This window comes from Anoplophora glabripennis, unplaced genomic scaffold (assembly GCF_000390285.2).
Source record: "Anoplophora glabripennis isolate ALB-LARVAE unplaced genomic scaffold, Agla_2.0 scaffold360, whole genome shotgun sequence".
NCBI lineage: Eukaryota > Metazoa > Arthropoda > Insecta > Coleoptera > Cerambycidae > Anoplophora > Anoplophora glabripennis.
The window spans coordinates 158,653-178,242 of record NW_019416516.1 but is presented as its reverse complement, the minus strand read 5'-3'; the positions used below and the strand labels follow the sequence as shown (position 1 = coordinate 178,242).

Below are 19,590 nucleotides of genomic sequence, written 5' to 3'. Positions count from 1 at the left end.
TCAGTTGAAGCAAAGATCTTAAGGAGGATCGAGTGCTACGAAAAAATGCAGCTAATTTCATATTTCATAATAAAATAAAATCCGATATAAAGGAGTCTTATAATTTATTCATAAAAAAGTCGGAACGCGATATCAAAAGTGACCCAATTTTTTTTTTTCGCATGATACCTCGATAAATTTGATTTTTCAAAATGAAGTTTGTTACGCGCCTACTATTAACATTCAGTCTTTCTCAGAACAAGAAATAGTAAGCGCTATGAAAAAGTTGAAACCCAAATTAACAGCTGGACCGGATCTTGTGCCTTCGTTTTTAATTCGCGACTGTAGGTTTGTTTTTAGCAAACCTCTACAAATGTTGTTTAATCTCTGTCTAAAATCCAAAACAATACCTATTATTTGGAAAACATCTAAAGTTAGTCCTATATATAAAAAAGGTGACAGATCTGATGTTAATAATTATAGACCAGTGTCAATTATATGTAATTTTTGTAAGGTATTCGAGTTTTTACTTCATGATTCAATTTTTTCTTTAACAAAAAATCTAATCTCACCGTATCAGCATGGTTTCTTCAAAGGTAGATCTACGGCAACAAATCTCATGATTGTTACGCAAGACATTGCTGAATCAATAGATAATGGTCATCAAACTGATGTTATATATCTTGATTTCACTAAAGCATTCGACCGCTTAGATCACCATCTTCTGCTCAATAAGCTTTCACATTTTGGTCTCTCTTATGACTTAATTGCGTTGTTTAAGTCTTATCTTAATTGTCGTACTCAATATGTTGAGATTCGTGGCTTTAAATCAACTCGATATGTTGCAGTATCAGGCGTGCCACAAGGTTCCGTGTTAGGTCCACTGCTATTCAATATTTTTATTAATGACATAGGCCATAAACTCAATGCAAAATTTTTGTTATACGCTGACGACGTAAAATTGTATAAAAGAGTCGAATGTATACAGGACTGTATTGAACTTCAAAAAAATCTGGAGGTGATTGGGGAATGGTGTATATCAAATGGGCTTCAATTAAACATTAAAAAATGCAATAGTATGTCATTTACTAAAAAAAAGACGCCAACTGCATATCACTATTCACTGAATGGCAATCGTATTTCTAGAGTAGATATGTTTAGGGATCTAGGTGTCCTATTTGACACAAAACTATCTTTTTCTCATCACATAAATACTGTAATTTCTGAGGCATTAAAATCATTTGGTTTTATTGTACGATGTACACGTGATTTCTCAAATTGTGATGTAATTAAGATACTTTACACATCATATGTTAGATCTAAATTGGAATATGCGGCAGTTGTTTGGGCTCCGAGCTATGATGTCTACGATACCAAATTGGAGGGAATACAGCGGAAGTTTTTGAAATATTTGACATATAAAAGCGTTGGTTTTTATCCCGAGCAGGGTTTTCCACATGATGACTTGTTAAGGAGGTTTAACTTTTCTTCATTAAAAAATCGCAGAGAATACTTTATGCTAATCACATTGTATAAGATAATTAACAATCTTATTGATTGTCCTGATATTTTATCAAGATTAAATTTGTATGTACCCAGAACAATTCAAAGGCATTTTAATGTCTTTTATTTACCTACACCGAGAACGAACACTTTAAAATTCTCTCCGTTGTATTTAATGTGTGATGTATGTAACAGTCAATTAAATTTTGATATTTTTAGCAGTACTCTGCTAAAAGTCAGCCGTTTCCAAAGCATTGATTCATTGAAAACTCTGGCATTTTCTTTCTATTTTTTCATCATAATCTGTGTTATTCAACTTTTTTATTGTGTTGTTGTGTTGTTAATTTTCTTGTGTTGTTAACTTATGTAAGATGTATCTGTGTTTTTTCTTGTATTTTCTTGTCATCTTGCTTTGTAATTGGGTTTATACCTGTAAGGCAAGAACTTCTTAAATAAATAAAATAAATAAATAAATATTATTGAGATATATTATTTTTGCAATGCGAATTCTCGAATTATTTATCGATTTGTTTTTGTCTTTTATTAATGCCAAACATTTGAATATTTAACAAAGATTCTTATGGGAAATGCTATGATGCATACCATTACAATCGAATTATGAGTGAAAAAACGGAAATGGCAAGACCAAAAAAATATAAATATTTACCTGAATCATTAATTACTAGTTGAGAGGAAGAAAAAGAGTAGGTCATCGCACATTTCACTGAGAAATAAATTACCAAACATTAAAAGTTCCGACTTGTCGTCCGCCAAGTAATAAACGGGAAGAAGAAACGGCAACAGCGCAATAGAGTTAGAATGGGGACATGCGGCGGGAAATTTAAATAAACGTTTCGATACAATGTACAAATTCGCTTCTCACTACAGGGATCTCGGAAGCGGTAAGAGGTACGAAGTAGCTTAAATGGGGGCAAAGTTGCGTAAACATTATGCCTCTAAAAAATCGAGGCTAACATGATTAGTTTTCGAAATATTTGAAAAAAAAAACGAAATTTTGGAAATCATTAATTATAAGAAAAGTCACATGTAATATCCTCGAAGGTTTACTAGATGACACTTATTTTATGTTACAAATATTCCCAGTTCTTCTATTATACAGGGTTCTAATGAAATACTCTACAAGACTTTAATGGTGAATTCAACGTCACAAATCAATAAAAAAAGATAATTTAAACATCTCTTAAGATGGACTTACTTGGGTTAATGATTAACTACTGACGATCTTTTTGTTTGTAAGATTTTTGTTATTAATTTGTGTATTCGTTTCGATTGAAAACAGTTAATGTTATCCAGTAGTTTAAATCATCGAGTAATATTGAACCCAGAAAATTTAAACCAGCGACAATTTTTTTGGTAGTATCGAATAAAAACGGAAAATTTAATAATTAGTGCTGCATACAAAATAAAAAAAAATAGTCTGACCTTGAGACAACACATTAGATTTCCAATATGTATTTTGTTGCGCTGAAAAAATTATTTTCACCTGATAAATCCTCACAATTTTAAGTGATCAAATTGGGGCTTCAACTATTTCGGGCTGTTTTCAAAATAACATTGCTGATGCCCATTTTTACTCGATTTTTCGGGATTTTGCAGCCATTTTTAGCGACTTACTCAAATCCTGGAGTTAAACTAACCACGGATTCGGATTCAATGCGTCAAAGTACATGCAGATAGTTTAATGAAGTCTCCAGATTAGCAAATTTTTTTTTATTTTGTGTCTTATGTAGTTAGTCTTATATTAGTATTATCTCAAAAACAAATAATTAGTGATCCTTTGACCTGAAAACCTCGCTCACGACTTCTTGTTTGTTCCCGAACAAACTCGTCAGGAGTGAAAGTCCAATTTTGACATCCATCTCCTTCTCGACTGGGTCAGATCAAAACCACCAATATTCCTTCACAGTAAAAACGGCCAGATGAAAAATTTGCAATTTCCAGCATTTAAATTGAAACGCATTCCTAGGCAATGTAAATGCAATTTGCATCGACAGCATACATATACAGTTAGTTGGATGGTTTTGTTGCAGCTTATTTTCGTTTGTCGCTGTTATCAGTCGTTTGAATAGAGGACCAATAAAATAGCTTTTGCGCTCGCTAGAAAGCGGAATATTTTCCTCTCGAATTTCATTGTTTTTATTCATAGAATCTCTATTTGCAATAAATTTCATTGTTTTCCAAACAACGGGGGTTGAAACTACCAAATATCCAATGTTATTTGCAACGAATTTAAATATTAAAAATATATGTACGTAAGATTATATCCTCTCATCATTTTTTGCTAGGTACAAAAGGGAAAGATATAATAAGTGCAAAACAATCATTCATTCAACTTTAAACATACAGATTTTCTTGGTTTATATAATGAACTTAACACTGATTGGTCGCTTTCTACTGACTTGTCGGTAAATGATATAACTCAACAGTTTTATAATAAAATAAATGATGCCCTCCATGAATATGTTCCCTTAAAAAGACCTAACTTTAAGAATATATCTACATTACGTACCTTATATACGTGCTTTGTTAGACCCAAGTTGGAGTATGCCTCTGTGGTTTGGTCTCCCTATTATAATAGTTACACAACATCATTAGAAAAAGTGCAGAGGAGGTTTCTTAAATCGGCCAGTTTCATCTTAGATGGAGTCTATCCAGCTCTGGGATATCCTCAGGAGTTGTTATTGGATAGGTCTGAAATGCATAGTTTAATTAGGAGGAGGGTTATGTACTCGATAATGTTCTTGTACAAAATTGTCAACCACGATATTGATTGCATTGAGCTTACAACACAAATAAATTACCATGTTCCTAGAATAAATGCCAGATCAAATAGTTTGTTTAATCTTCCTTCTTCGCGCACAAACATGTTGCGGTGGTCTCCTTTACATCAAATACTTTATTATCATAATATGGAGAATAGCCTGGATATATTTAATACTTCTTTAGCACATATTAAAAGAATTTTCTATTCTCACAATTGAGTTATCGGATTTTTAATTTCTTATTAGTTTTTTGTATTACCTACTTATGTTGTTGTTTCTCTTGTTGTTATCATGATTTTTAGATATATTAATTCTTATGTAACTTTACCGTTTCGCATTTTTTTATTGATCGACTGACCATTGTTTCTGATTAAGGTTTGTACTTTTTGGTAATTTTTATATTTACTTATTTTAAATGTATATGTTTCTTGTGTTAATGTGTATTTATTGTAGCTGTAATATTCATCCTGTAATTGGGTTTCTCCCGTTGTGTGATGTTACCTGAATTTACTTATACAGTGACGTAAAATTTTTATGGGTAAATAGAACGCCCAATATTTTTTGTTCGTTGAAAGGTTATTTAGTTAAGAGGTCTACTTTTAGACGTAAATATGATAGGTACCTTATTCAACCGTCCCGACGCAAGGTCTGGGTTATAAATATCTATGCCGTGGTTACAGGATGTAACATTTAAAATTATTTTCCGAGGGTCTGCGTAGCTGGAACTATAAGGATATTTTTCAATACAAAGGAAATGTTATTAGACAGAAACATGCAAGCAAAAGCCTAACTCAACACGATTATTTTTTTGTCCATAGAACCAAATGCTGCGTGGCTTCAGGAATAAAATCACTTGAATTTCTTCACCTTCATTAAAAATGCCTTAAAACGGTTATTGAAATTATTTTTCTTTGCCATTTTTATTTTCAACAACTTCCGGACAAACAATTATAGACCAGGGCGGATTTATTTTGACGCGGATGTGAGAGGGGGCAAGCAAATTTTTTCTGGATTACCTTCAGTACAAATCACATAATAAAAGTGTAGATTCCTAGATCTGGGCGAGGTCCGGAACATTTTCAAAATTATAAAAATACCTATTTTATCTGAGTTTTTACTTATGTCTTGGAACCTATGCACTTTGGAAGAATATTGAAGAGGAAAAAAAGTTTTAGAATTGAATTTTGTACAATATAGTGCAAGTTAAAGATGTTTAAATATATTACCGATGTTGCAAAATAGCAATAATTGATGAAAAAATGCAAAATAATGCAAGTTTTTTGGATATGTATTTTTTTTAATATTTTACTCCGAGGGCATTCTAATTTTGGTAAAAAAAACTTTACAGTATAATAAAACAACATACCAAATTTCGTTAAAATCGGTTCTATAGTTTTCGCAAAATAACATTTTGAAAAAAATGTTGAAATAAAATTTTCGAATTTTCAAAATGTTGCACAGCCTCAAATAATGCATTTAGATACTTAAATTTTTCACGTAGCTCAACCATTTAAATGGTTTTTGAAAAATTGAAATCGGTTGATTGTCCTAATCCACAGTAAATTTTTAAACTTTCTTATTATTTTTAAACAATTAGATTACATTTATCAATTTGTAATTTAGTCTTTTTCAAAAATTATAATTTTAAAGCACTATTTTTTCTTAATTTTATCTGTATTTAACAAAAATATTAATTTCCAAATAAAAAAAATAATTCTAGCAAAAATTAGCTTGCCTCTCTTACATCCAAGAAGTGGGATATTCAGTGCATCATCATATAATCACACTTTTTAAATTAAATTGTTAAATTGATAGTAATTGGAAAAGAAAGTAATAGATCAAATAGCTGGTTTTTTGACGGATTTTCCAAGCATAAGGATATCTTAAATGAGATCGACTAATCCGTTCCGTATCGCTAGACGGAGTCACTAGAGGAAAGGTTAGGGTTACTTGTAAGTAAGTTTAGTTTCAAAATTCTTTAGACAATTGTAAAATCAGTCAATTAGATAACTATTAACATGGTATAGTTATGCCAAAGCGTCCCGATATTTAGGGCCAGTAAGATAAGAACAGAAACGTCTGGACCCAAGAAATGGGCGTGTCGAACTGAAGTGTCGAATTCAGGAAAGATCTACGAAAAAGGGTAGTTCTTCCTTGGGTTTCACATTGAGCAGTCTACTTAGTTTTAGAATCTCGGGTTAATTTAATAATGGATAAAGTCATTCCAAATTTTGCTATGGATCGCGCATTCCCTGAATCTCGGAACGCTCTCGCGTGTAAGTAAATAAATTAATAATGTTGTTCGAGCCCGTTGTGTCGTTAGTTTGTCTGTTTGTTTGTTTTGTTTTTATTGTTATTAAAACCTTCCCTGGAAAGTCTTGGTGTTTCTTTTTGTTTCTTTCAACCTCAGTGTCACCCTTTATGGCCAGCCACTGGATTACATTCTACGTAAGCAGTAAAGGGTAAGTGCTTGAAATTCATTCTCTGAACATACAACATTTCTAAGTTCCCACGTATTAATTAAAGTGTAATGATAATTGTAAACTCCCTTTCGAGATTTGAATAGTAAACTCTTTTGAAATCCAGACTCGTTATGATACTGGTCATAACGGTAGATAGATAATTAAAGAAATAACCCCTCAGGTTACAGCACTGTAGCAATTGAGCAACAAATTTAAATATTGTCGAAGAAAATCTCCTTAACAGCATGTTGAAAATCTTCGATTTATACCTATTGAGGTAGGATTTACACGAAATTGTATAAATATTGTTTCAATTCTTTTTTGACCCTTATTCGACAAATAAAATGTTCGTGTGATAGGAAAAGCGTATATTTTGTCGGTTTTGAACATAATTGTTCCCAGAATCAAATATTTTCTTTATTTAATTATGTCACAATATTCTAGAGACGTAAAAATTGTCATTGTTACTCGTTCGCATCACGTTTATACTTGTTAGCTAATTCACTAATTCGCGCCATTATTCTATGGCTGGAAATTGTCCTCAATGATTTGGGATCGAAGGGGATTATCCCTCTTTATCCTGCCTCATCTCGTGTAGGCCTGGACAGCCTTCGTAGGTGGGCCCCATTCGTCGTCTACCCCGACCGCAAATGCGGCCGGTGTAGGCGCTTTGTGGGACCTCCGCTTGTCCTGGCTGGGCCCCGCCGGCTAGGGCCCTTTCTTCTGGCGCTCTTCTTGCTTAATTCACTAACTGAAAACAAATCAAATGCTAGGACAAAATAATAAAATTCATTGATATGACCTTACCTAGCCAGATCCCATCCTTTTCTTTTTAACTATTAAAAATATCGAAAAAATAATTCTTGGGTGCCTCTAGCATTTCATCTAAACACAGTAAACCAAATCACCTACATCAAAAAATAAAAAAAAATTTGGACTGTAAAAAAATTAAAAAATTTTGATATTTCTGTGTGTAATTAAAAAATGCAGCAATTAAGAAAGAAAGATTTTTCAGATCGTAAACTCGAGAGACCGACACAAACACAACGCCCCCTTGCACACCGCTAATTGGGTTATGCGCCAATGAATATTAATAGGCGCCAAAGCTATAGAATACTTGAAATTAAGTTGATGCTTAATTAAAGTTGACGTATTTGAATTTTGAATAATTCGGGCTGATATGTAGTGGCCGTAGTTAGCGAACATGATCATTAAGGGTATATACCCGGAACTCCGGAGTTGTACGGCCCTAACTATTCTCTGTGGATGGCGGTTGACCGCTTCTAATTTTCCCATCTCTGTCATTAAGCCGATGGAGGAGCCATGAACCCTGTCGCGAGGGGTGAGGCTTTTTGCGGACGGCACAACGTTTCTAGTTGAGATTTTGCGGGTACTTATATAAATATAACAACAGTTTTCCAGATCGATCTTTTACGATCCTGTATGTAATGCAACAAACAGAAAAATATGGCACGAACCAGTGGCGGCTCGTGACATTATGAATAAGTGAGGCCCGTGGCTTTTTTACTAGGTGTGCGAGAAAGAAAACAAAAGCGCCGCAGGCAAAATTTTTTAAAATCTTCAAGGTCAAACGACTAAATGCATCTGAACTGATGTTAACGAAGCAACAATTTGGATATTTTATTAATCCGCTCTCAAATAATAAATAGGAATAAATTTCCACCTAATTTTTTATTATTTAGAAGTTACAATATCCAACGGGACAAAGTCCCAATTACAGGATAAGGTAAAAAAGAAAATCTTAACTAAATTTTAAAAGAAAAAGACAAACTAACATTAAATATAAAAATATAAATGCTACACAAAATATAAAATATAAAATCCAGACAAAGAACTTAAGTATAAACAATAACAGACAAATAAAACAAATAAGCTAACTAACATATACAAGATCAGGATTATATCTGCTAGACAAACAATTTTTTTATGTCCTTCATAGAAGGAAAAAATATATCAAGTCGATCTTCATACTTCTGATAATTTGGAAATCACTTGATATAGGGGAGATGCTGTTAGTAAATTGGTAGGAGGTGTGTAATTGTAAAACTGAGTGAAATCTAGAATTAAGTCTAGGAACACGATATACAATCCTTGAGACTAACGAGTCTTCATTTAAAGTGTTGTTTATGATTTAAAAAAGGAATATAATTGACGTCTACGACAGACTATTAACATTAAAACTAGAAAGCAATAAATCTTGAGGTGTACCACGAGGAGGATAAAATCCATAACTAATAAAACGAATAGTCTTTAAAAATCTCCATTGTACTTTCTCGAATTGAATATTATAAATGTGACTCTAAACAATTGACGCATATTCAAAATTTCAATGCACAAATGCTGTATACAATATATTTATTACCTTCACGTTTTGAAAATCCTTAGAACTACGCAAAATAAAGCCTAAATTCTTATAAACAGATTTGGTTACTAAACTAATGCGCTACTAACTAACACCAAGGTCGGTAAATTGCGTAACTCTATTTAAAAAAGATTCACCAAATTTATAATCAAAATCTAGATTAGTTTTGCGTCGACTGTAAGACATAATTTTATATTTACTTACATTCAGAGGTAGATTATTACATGAACACCAATTGTGTCAAGATTATCTTGAAATGTAGTACAATCAGTAAAGTATTTAACTTCCAAGAACAACTTCAGGTCGTCCACATAGAGTAAATAGTTGACATCGAGGCATTCAGTTAAGTCGTTAATAGAAGAGAATTGATGGAATTTACATGATTGAAAGCCTCGATACTGCACAAATTGGTACCTATTACTAAAATAGGACTTAAACAGAGATAATAGAGCAGGGGATATACCATATGACTCCAATTTCAATGTTAATAAATTATGATCAAGCCGATAGAAAGCTTTGGAAAAGTCGGTATACACAACATCAACCTGCCTTTCTGCATCCAAAGCTTCAGCAATAAATTGGGTCTAAATTTTCTCAACTAGATTTGAGTCCAAGATATAAAGGAGAGGTGAGAGCTGCACGAATTCTTAGATTTTATTTTTCGAGTCCCCTTTTCAACCTCAAAAGTTTCACAACTTCGCTAACCCGGATGTTGTTGTCGGTCTGTCGAGCCGGGTGACCGATATCCTTTCCTGTTGACTTTTCCACGTCCGACGTCCTTTGTAATGAGACTTTCTGCATCGAGGAATTTCACCCGTCCTGAGATTAATAAGTTGCGAAGTCCGACATGAAACGGAATTTTATAAAAAGAGCGTACGTCGCGACGAGAAGTACTAAATGCAATTTCTGGCAGAGGTACTAAAATTTGTGATACTTCCCTTTGTTTGTTTAAGTAGTAACTAGATTTTTTAAGTACTAACAGCGGTATTTTAGGAATTAATTGGAGAGTTATTCGAGTGCTAAGTAGAATTTAGTAATTGTAGGTGTCCGGAAAAGAATGTTACATATATTAGTGTCGGAAATGACGTATGTAGCCACTTTTGTTCAGATATGTAAGTATTCTTTTCCGGACCGTAGAGGTACTATAGTACCCTTGTGGTATTAGGCCAGTCATATTGTCGAAATTGCCTCGTTTTTTTACTAAAATTTGGTTTATTGAACTAAATTTTAGCAAGTAAAAATCTAATTTGATTGGTCTATACTCCGTTATCAGCTATTTGGTATATATCATGGAAAATGGAGATAATTATTTGAAAATTAAAATAGAAATAAATCGATCTGACCTACCCAAATGAGAAAAAGATGAAACATCCCACATTTTCAAGAAAACATTTCCTTTCCACTTATTGAATTGCAGAAAGTTATATCGTAAAACATCGCATCGTTTTAAAAGCATACTTTGTTGATCGAATCCTTCATTACTTCAGCTTCAGGGACTTATCAAAACAAGATATACTTGAAGGAATTATTTCTATTGGATACATAATTCATATGTGCTTAGAAATTCAATGATTTACGAAATATTATAGGTGTAACTCACAATATTTAGGTCTAGTGCAATTCGAAGTGGGGGTCAGTTTTTTAGGGGTAATAGTAAGTGTTTTTTTTCTGCATTTTAACTCTTATTTTTTAAGCCGCCACTGGCCCGGAATTAGCATGGTAAGTTGTATCAGTGCACTACCAGCGTTGGCAGATGTTACCATTTTAAATCAACTGTTATACAGCGACAATGGAAAATAATTTAATAAAATAGAATTGCTTTTGTATTGCTTAGCGACGTATTATTTTAGTCACCATCATTTTTTAATATCAATGTGGACGAAGCGTCGAACATTAAAAAATATTCTATTGTTTTCGAAAAAATATTTGTTTACATGGTGTGTAACAAGTTGTATGTACAAGTTTTTGTGTGATATTATGAAAAAGCATGTATACGAATTCAGGAAGAGTTGATATGGTTAGAGCGTACTTTCTGTCAGGAGAAACTGATGCTGTTGTAAGAAGTTGATATCTATAAGCACCGAATGGGAAAATTTGTGTAGGATTGACTCAATATTTAAAAGATTATGGAAGATCTGAAAACTAATACGCCAATATTTGAAAGGAACAAATTCAGGGAGTGAGAAACTTAGAATCAGAAATTTTAAACGCCGTGGAAGAAGATCCTACACCACCCTGTATAATCACATACCGCATTCATTTCGTTAACGTCTATGGTCGAAAAAAACCATTCACTGAATGACAATTGCTATTTTTTACAACATGTGGTATATATAAAAATATAATAGTATGAGTAAGTAAAGGTAGGCATTAAATATATGGAACACCTAAATTAGGTCACGCATGGTCTGATAAGAATTCGAAATGAAAGTGGAACTTGTCGAAAAGTGTATTTACGTTTGATTTATTGCTTGTTGGACACTGTGTTCAAGGCAGCAATGGGACATTACATTAAAGTCTCATATATTGTGTAGACAAAGGATTGCTTTGCCGGATTTTATAGTTTAAAATACGTGAAACCTTTTTTTAAATTCGTGAAAAAATGTCAGCTTTCAAATGGCAATAATGCCATTCCGATTAAATTTCAACGATAACCGAAAAAAGAAGTAGATGGGTCATGTATGTGCGTTACTGTAAGATATATTGATACTTGAAAAAATTTATTTTTTTCGAAAAGCCAAATTTTTGTAAAAACTCAAATATTTTACAATTTTACAAAAATGCACTTATTATTATTATATTCTGAGAGTTTCGTAAAAAAATCTTTTTTCGTTTTAAAAAACGTAGAAGTTTTAAAAAAATGTTAGCTATTTTTTTGCCATAACTAATACATTTGTTCATCAATTGAGATCGGGCTGGGCTCAAAATTTGTTGCTATAAAAAGTTCTACAACTTTTGTCTAAAACATTTTTTTCTAAAACGTTTAGTTTTTTTTAATGAAAAAAACTGTTTTTTTGCGAACTTTGGAAGCCATTTTGAAAATGAAGCCTTAAGATTCAGCTGGGGCAAAGCAGTTCATTCAATTCTACGTGATTTTGCCCAATTTTTACATGTCTTGCCACCACATTTTCAACATAATAGCATACCTCAAATCACGATATTTTTATTAGATTATAAGTGACATGTGTTTCATCCAACAACGTTGAACTTTTTAGATTTGCAATTCTCAAATCCTGCATTTTAGTTTTAATTCGCGTTTATACGAAGTGGGAAGCTTCATTAATCAAATTGTCGACAAGTCGGTCTAGTTCGCTTCACGTTAAGCTTAATATACCAAAGCCGCGATAGGTTTTAAGCCGCATGTGGTTGCTATATGACAACCGGCGCATCCGCCAGAATGTATAGTCGCAATAAATTAATGATGTTCATTGGGGAACAGTGATTTATGTTATCCGTTTCAAATTCCGTATGGAATCGTAATATGCATGACTATTGCCACAAATATATCGTTTTTTTACATCTAGTAATTGTAATATGGCAAAATACTAAAAATTCTCTCCTGAAATCGACACTTCGTTTCGACACGCCCATTTCTTGGGTACAGAAGTTTCAGTTCTTATCTTATTGGCGGGGTACCTGAATATCGGGGGTTGGAATGGCTTAACTATCTCATGTTAATACCTAATTGACTGAATTTACAATTGAACGAGTAATTTTGAGACTAAACTAAACTTACAAGTGTAACCCTACACCTTTCTCTTGTGACTTCGTATAGTAACACTGAACTGATTAATCGATATCTCATTTAATCTATTCCTATAGCTTGGAAAATCCGCCTAAAAACTGGCTATTTGATCTATTTATTTTCCTCACAACATTCTAACTTATTTAAGTATCTTGGAACTCCTATCTCTTTTCAAATATATTTCGCGCGTTATTAGAAATATCGATTTTTCCCTTCGCCATGGGCTAAACCGTTGATACCAGATGCTCAACACATGGCCCCGACGGTCTAAGTCAACTTGTCCAAAAACATTGCCAAATTTCATGTGGCCTTCTCCGAAGGACGGGTTTGCAAATTTATTACTCCCGATGACAAGAGGCACTAGTCTATCGACGACTTTATGGCGACGCTAAACCTACTTGAAAACGGTTAACTTTTCAATAATTAGTGCTGACTGAAATATTTTACTGTCCGAGTTGGCGTTAATTTAAAAAAATTCGCGTTAAACGATTGTTTCAGCCAGGTGAAACGTTAATCGCAGGTTGATTTAAATTCCCTTTAGCTTATATTTCAATAGCGTTCCGTTACGTTCACTTCACCCCCACAGATTTAATGTGGATAAACACACAACCGGAATATTTCCAAAGGTCGCAAACAATAAGAAACAAGATTCGTTCTCACGGAAAATAAGGATATGAAAGCCGCGCCATCGCAGATATGGCTTCCCTTGTTTGTTTGTTTTGACGCTTTGATATTACTTTTACGGGTCTGCTTTTGATGATTTGTCAGACTCGAATAAATCGAAATAACGGGGAACTCGGAGAAACCAAGCGACAGCTACAAGTTGCTTTAACCAGGTATCTACATGATCTTCAGTTATAGGACAGTCACATTGTCACTATAAAGCTCTGAGCTAATTTTCGCCTCCTGAGACGACAAAGCAAAGCATTGTTCTACATTCTACTGGTTACCCGCATAACTATTTATTATTTTAGATATTTCTAAATCAACTTCATACTTCATCGAAACTATCTTTCTGAACCAATTTTCAGAAGCTATTGCCTTAAAGAAAAGTAGGGCATTTCCTTGTTCTATCATGGGCTTAAATGATCGGGCTCTTTTTCATGGGTAATGAAAGTTACAGCCTCGTTGTAATTTTCACGCTCGTCAAGGCATTCCATTCGATCTCGTAAACATAAAGTTTAGACCGGCATTACCCCTGCAAATTTACACTGAGAATCGATAGTTTAAAGCTCTTGGAAATCGCCGTGCGCCAACTGTAAAAGTTCGTGCGATAAATATTGAATTCGCCGAACGTGACTGACGTAAGTATATCTGTTTCAGATGCCTGGTGCTTTAAACTCCGTAAACAATGCATCTAGAGTATCCTTCCGTTGGATCCTTGAGTTCGCCATGCTGCACTGAGGAAAAGTACCAAGAATACTAACTACGTGCAAGAGTTTTATTAAAAACAAACATTCATATAAATTTCAATTGCTTGTACATAGCAAAAATAGAATTGATTGGTGCAGTTCTATTATATGTTAAATAAAAAAGATTTAGTGAAATTATACAGGGCGATTCACGAATGGTGACCAAAAATGAAACTCCGTATTTCTTGGTGAATTTTAAGGGGAGTCTTTCCTATTAAATTTTTATCTAGGACGCTTCGTTAAAAAGATATAGGGTGTTAAAAAATATTTTAAATTTTTTTAAATAATTTAAAAACTAGTATTTGAAATAATTTGAAATTGGGCACATGTATTTGTGTAAACATTGTCCAAAATCTGAGAGATTTTCATAAAATTTAAACGTTCCAGTAGCGGAGATACAGAGTATCGGTGGCATATTTTTCTAAATAAAATAGTACGCCACTGCTTTACGGTAACAATCATGATATTTTCGGATTCGTCTTTCAATTTTCTACACATTATTACTATTTTATGTTTTTCGAAAAAAGCCTTATTAAGACGTTTTTCAGTAGTTATCTCCAATAACTCGGAAAATAGACATTCTATGAAAAAAAAACATCACGAAGAAAATGAAGCTTATAGAAAAAGAAAAAGATTGAGTTTGTTCAATAGGTGCTGAGATACGGCTGGTTGAAGATTATTTCATGTCCGCCAGAAACTAAATAGGAAGCATTTAACGTAAAATATTTAAAAAAAATCTATTTTTCAAGAAAAATGCAGGGAACATTTTTTAAAGTACTTTAAAAAATCTTTAAAATGAACTTGACTTTAAGCCATTAGTATAAAAATTAACAGAGTTATGAACAAAATAAAACTGCTAATTCGCTTTTTCGGAAAAAAAATTAGTACAAAAACTGATGAACGAGATTTAAAATTAAAGGTAATTTTTCTACAATTTACATTCTCTGTGTACTAACAATATATTATATAAATTTAAGCGGTATAGAATGCATATTTTTGAAAATATGACGATTTGATTGAAAAAAGTTTTTTAATTCTCAAAAAATAACATACTTTTGAAAATAACTTTAAAAACTATTGAAAAGTACAAAAGTTCTTTTTTTTTTTTCACAGAATATTTTGTTTTTTTATTTGTGTAGGATAAAAATTAATAGAGATGTCGCTGCTAGAAGTTTGCAGTTGAGGGCGAAGGTCTTGTTTTTCAAACCCTTTAACTTAAAAAATCTCAAAAATAAGGCTTTAAAAAAATATTCAATTTTACATACCTTTAGCTGTCGATATTTTCCGTAAAATCGTTTTTGGATCATCTTAATAGCTTTAAACTTAAGGAAGTTATCGTTGTTAAAAAACCAACGGTACCTTACCGCTTCAATTTTCGGAGCATATCAATATTTTGGTTATCCACAACTTTGAAGCATTCATATGTATACATAATAAAATAATAATTAGAAAATTTGAAATTATGACTTTCTGCATGAAAAAAATATTGAGAAATAATTAATTTAAATATTGCATAAATTAAAGTAAAAAGCGAGAGTTATTACGAAAAAAATTATAATTCATTTTAAATGATTTATAAGCCATTTTTTATATTTTGTCATTGGGGGTGCCGGTAAATTATAAATTGTATTATAAACAGATAAAAGAATTTAATTTATCCTGTTTGTAGTATCAAATCATTTCAAACTGCTAAAAACTATTTTTTAAAAATATTTTGTTATTAGGTGTAGTTTTTTAAGGGTTGAAATGTTGTAATAAATTATTTATAATACTATAAACTATTGAAAAGATTTCTATCTTTTTAAGGTCAAAGAAACTATTAATTTTATATTTTCATCCGTAAGGGTGGCTTTTAAGGGTTGAAACTTTATAAAAATAGCATAAATCATAACCCATAATATAATACAATATTTTTATTCCATATATTAAGATATGATTTTAATCTATAATAACACCTACATATTTTTATATTTATTCAGTTTTTTAGCATAATAGGTGGTGTTCATCCCCTAAAAATAAAAGGAAATAAGCTAATTCCAAATTTGATTAATTAATTCAGTTGATTAATATTATACCAAAAAATTCCAAGGAACTAAATTTTTTTCAGTAAATTAACGACATTACAATTTTAATAATATTTTACTTCTCACCAATTTTTTAATTCACTTTTTGTTTTAAAACAGCAGTCCACGATTTTACGCATGACATGATGAAGTTTTTTATGGGCTTAAAACTTTTCGAATCTTCGAATGAAAATCCCATTCCGTATAGCAGTGACAAAGCCGGACGATCTCATATCAGGATCGATACAGGACAAGGACTACATTTTTTAGTTTTATTTAAAGTTTTAAGGCGACTCGCGTGGATAGAATTTTTATGCAGCCGAACAGTTATTTGTCACATACTGGTAGGGTATCCAGTGGAAAAATATCCAGAAAAAGCGAAATATGAGAGCGAGAAAATTCTTTAATAGAAATTTGCAGAACTTGAACTTCACACATTCCATGCATATGTTGCGCATATTTCGTTACTTACAACGGCCTTGAACAGAAAATGCAGTTCAATACACATTAAATAAGTTCATTGTTTTAATAAGACAGATCCAATTTTATTTTACACTACTGGAAAAGATTAGGGAACAAAAGTATTTCATAAATTTTTTAGTGATTTTTCAAAGGCTGTGCTCGGTGAAAAATGACTTGTAGACAGTACTATATTCCCCATTTCGTACAAAGAAAGATACAGATTTAATAAACAGTGTTTAATTTTCGACAAGCATATGTGATTAAAAAATGTAAATTTCATTATCACTTAAACACAGGATATTGCGGCAGATAATGCAAAAATTAGATCAAGTAAGAGACTTACATTCAGTTGCTAAGTGAAAATCATAAGTAAAGTGTTGACAGGAATGATATAGAACTAAAGTAAGTTTCTTTTGATTCTTATTTAAGATTGAGGTTAGATTTACTTAATACTGAACATTGTAAGTACTACAGTTGCTGATAGCACTTCAAAACAGATAATAAACGAGAAAATCGAGTCTTTAAAATAGTAAATACCTTTTTTAGGAATGAAAGGAATAGCAGTCTTTCTACCGCTACTGGTGGTGGTGCCAAGTTATCTTAGTGACAACAGCGAAGAGATAGAGGAACAAAATTACTACATATACAATGTTACGTCCTATTATTGCATTCACAACAAACCAGGCGTTTTCCGCTGTGGGAAATACAACAAATTTGTGAAAGACGTTGATGAAAATTATATAATTTTAAAGAACAGTGCCCTAAATTCGTGCTCTACAGTTAAAAAGGACTTGCGTAACGTTAGGGACATTGAACAAGTAAATGTCACGTTTTGTGAATCATCGGAACAGATCGACTCACTGGAAAACACTATCACAATTTCAGTACACGATATCTCTTGCCGATACACCTACGAAAAATTCAGTAATGGAAATTTCGATCTGTGGGTCACTGATAGTTGTCTTGAATCTTTCCAGATTGAGAAGAAAAAAAAAAAACGAGAAAGTGTAAAAGACGAATCGAAAACTACCTGCAAAAATTTTACTTCACCTTTAAAGTTTTCAAGTGTTGATGCGTGCGAAATTGTTGAACCCTTGATAAATTCCACACTAAAATATTATATTTTGAATGATACAAGGAACATTAAACAAGATTCAAACAGACCAGAATCCTGGTACATTTATAAAAACATGCTAGGGTTCACAGTTTATTACGACGTTCACAAGCATGATCCAACCTGTACGACTGATCAACAATATGGACGCCTTTTATACAAGTGCAAGTGTAATATGATACCTAATCAGAATCAGATCTGCAATGCGACTCTCATATATGGCTTAAGAATTAGTAAGGTATACAACACTAACAATAAGTTTAGTCACGTTGCGAAATTTTTGAACAGCACAAACAGATGCAGTTATACACAAAAATTGGATGAAGGGTATGAAAAAAAGGACAACACCGCTCTTGTCATTGTGACCAGGAAGTACGGTGAGTTAATTTTACAAACGAACGAAGAACTGTGTGGTAAAAATATCTGGTTAAGCAAAAATGGGTTTATAGTTTCCAAAACAATGTTGGACACTTTAGAACCCGACTTTGATACAGCGGTGGGATATGATCACACAGGCGACGATTTGGAGAAAATTGTGTCCGCGCAAGAGAAACAAATTAGCGACATCAAAGCCTTGTTGTTTTATTTAACAATCCTTCTGATAGTCTGTGTTTTATGGTACGTTTTCAACACGTGCATAAATTTATTCTCCTTAAGGAAGCTTAGACGAAGGATTGCCAAGAACAAGTTGTACCTCATGAACTGCGTATCTCAGAGTTTGACGAGCCGTTATCTGTACTTCAATTCTGGAGACAACTTAAACAATGAAGTAGTTAAAGTGCCGAAAAACGATGAACTGTACGAGTACATAGAAAATTAATGATGTAATCGTTACAATTATGCGTATTTATTTGAGGAAATAGTGAAAAACAAGCAGGGTGTGCCTTTATTAAACATACTAACTTTTACTGTTGATAGAGGACTTCAGTGTGAATAAATTTTTTTTTAAACTATTTTCGTGATATCTAGTCAGTATAAATACTAATGCAACTAAGCTGGCTATGTCTTATGACGACATAATGAGATAAAGTCCTTTAAAAATATCGTACAGACGATTCACTACGACCACCAGTGGTGTGGTAGTCAGTGCCCTTTTTTTAAATAGAATTGCTACGCCTAGCAATTCTAAACGAAAAACTGTTAAGTGATAAGTTCGAATATGTCGAAGAACATGAAAGTGAAAATGAAGTGTTTAAAACCAACTTTTGTTCAAATAAACACTCAAAAAAATACGGTATTCATAAATTTCACTGTATGTGTAAATTATTGATCAAGTGTTATTGTTTATGTAGGAGTGAAATTTAATAATTAACTTTAAAATTTATTTTTTCAAATGTCATAATTTTTAGTTTATATGTATATACTTTTTCTCAAGCCGTAAACTTGCGTAAAATAATATTTTCAGCATTAAAAATTTTTTCGTATACATGAATTAACTCTAAACTCAGTCTTCATAACTTTCTTTTCACATAATAAAAGTTTAATATTAACGTGTTTTATTATTATAGGTTCTATAAAATGTATATTGTTATAATTTTTTAATTTATTTTATGATATTTGCTAAAATAGAATGTTTGTCTAAAATTTCAGTTTTTTTTATTAAATTGTGGAGAATCTCACATATAAAAAAATTCTTAGATCAAGATTTTGTTTCTAAACTGAAGAACAGTGTTTAATGTAATAA

General features: G+C 32.2%; 1 protein-coding gene across 1 annotated transcript; it reads left to right on the top strand.

Annotated features, from left to right (window-relative positions):
* Positions 1 to 17,111: 17,111 nt before the first annotated feature.
* On the top strand, positions 17,112 to 19,365 carry LOC108908483. Its single transcript, XM_018712530.1, has 2 exons — positions 17,112 to 17,194; positions 17,339 to 19,365. The coding sequence occupies exon 2, from the start codon at positions 17,341 to 17,343 to the stop codon at positions 18,724 to 18,726; it is 1,386 nt and encodes a 461-aa protein (XP_018568046.1). The 5' UTR covers positions 17,112 to 17,194; positions 17,339 to 17,340; the 3' UTR covers positions 18,727 to 19,365.
* The last annotated feature ends 225 nt before the right edge of the window (positions 19,366 to 19,590 follow it).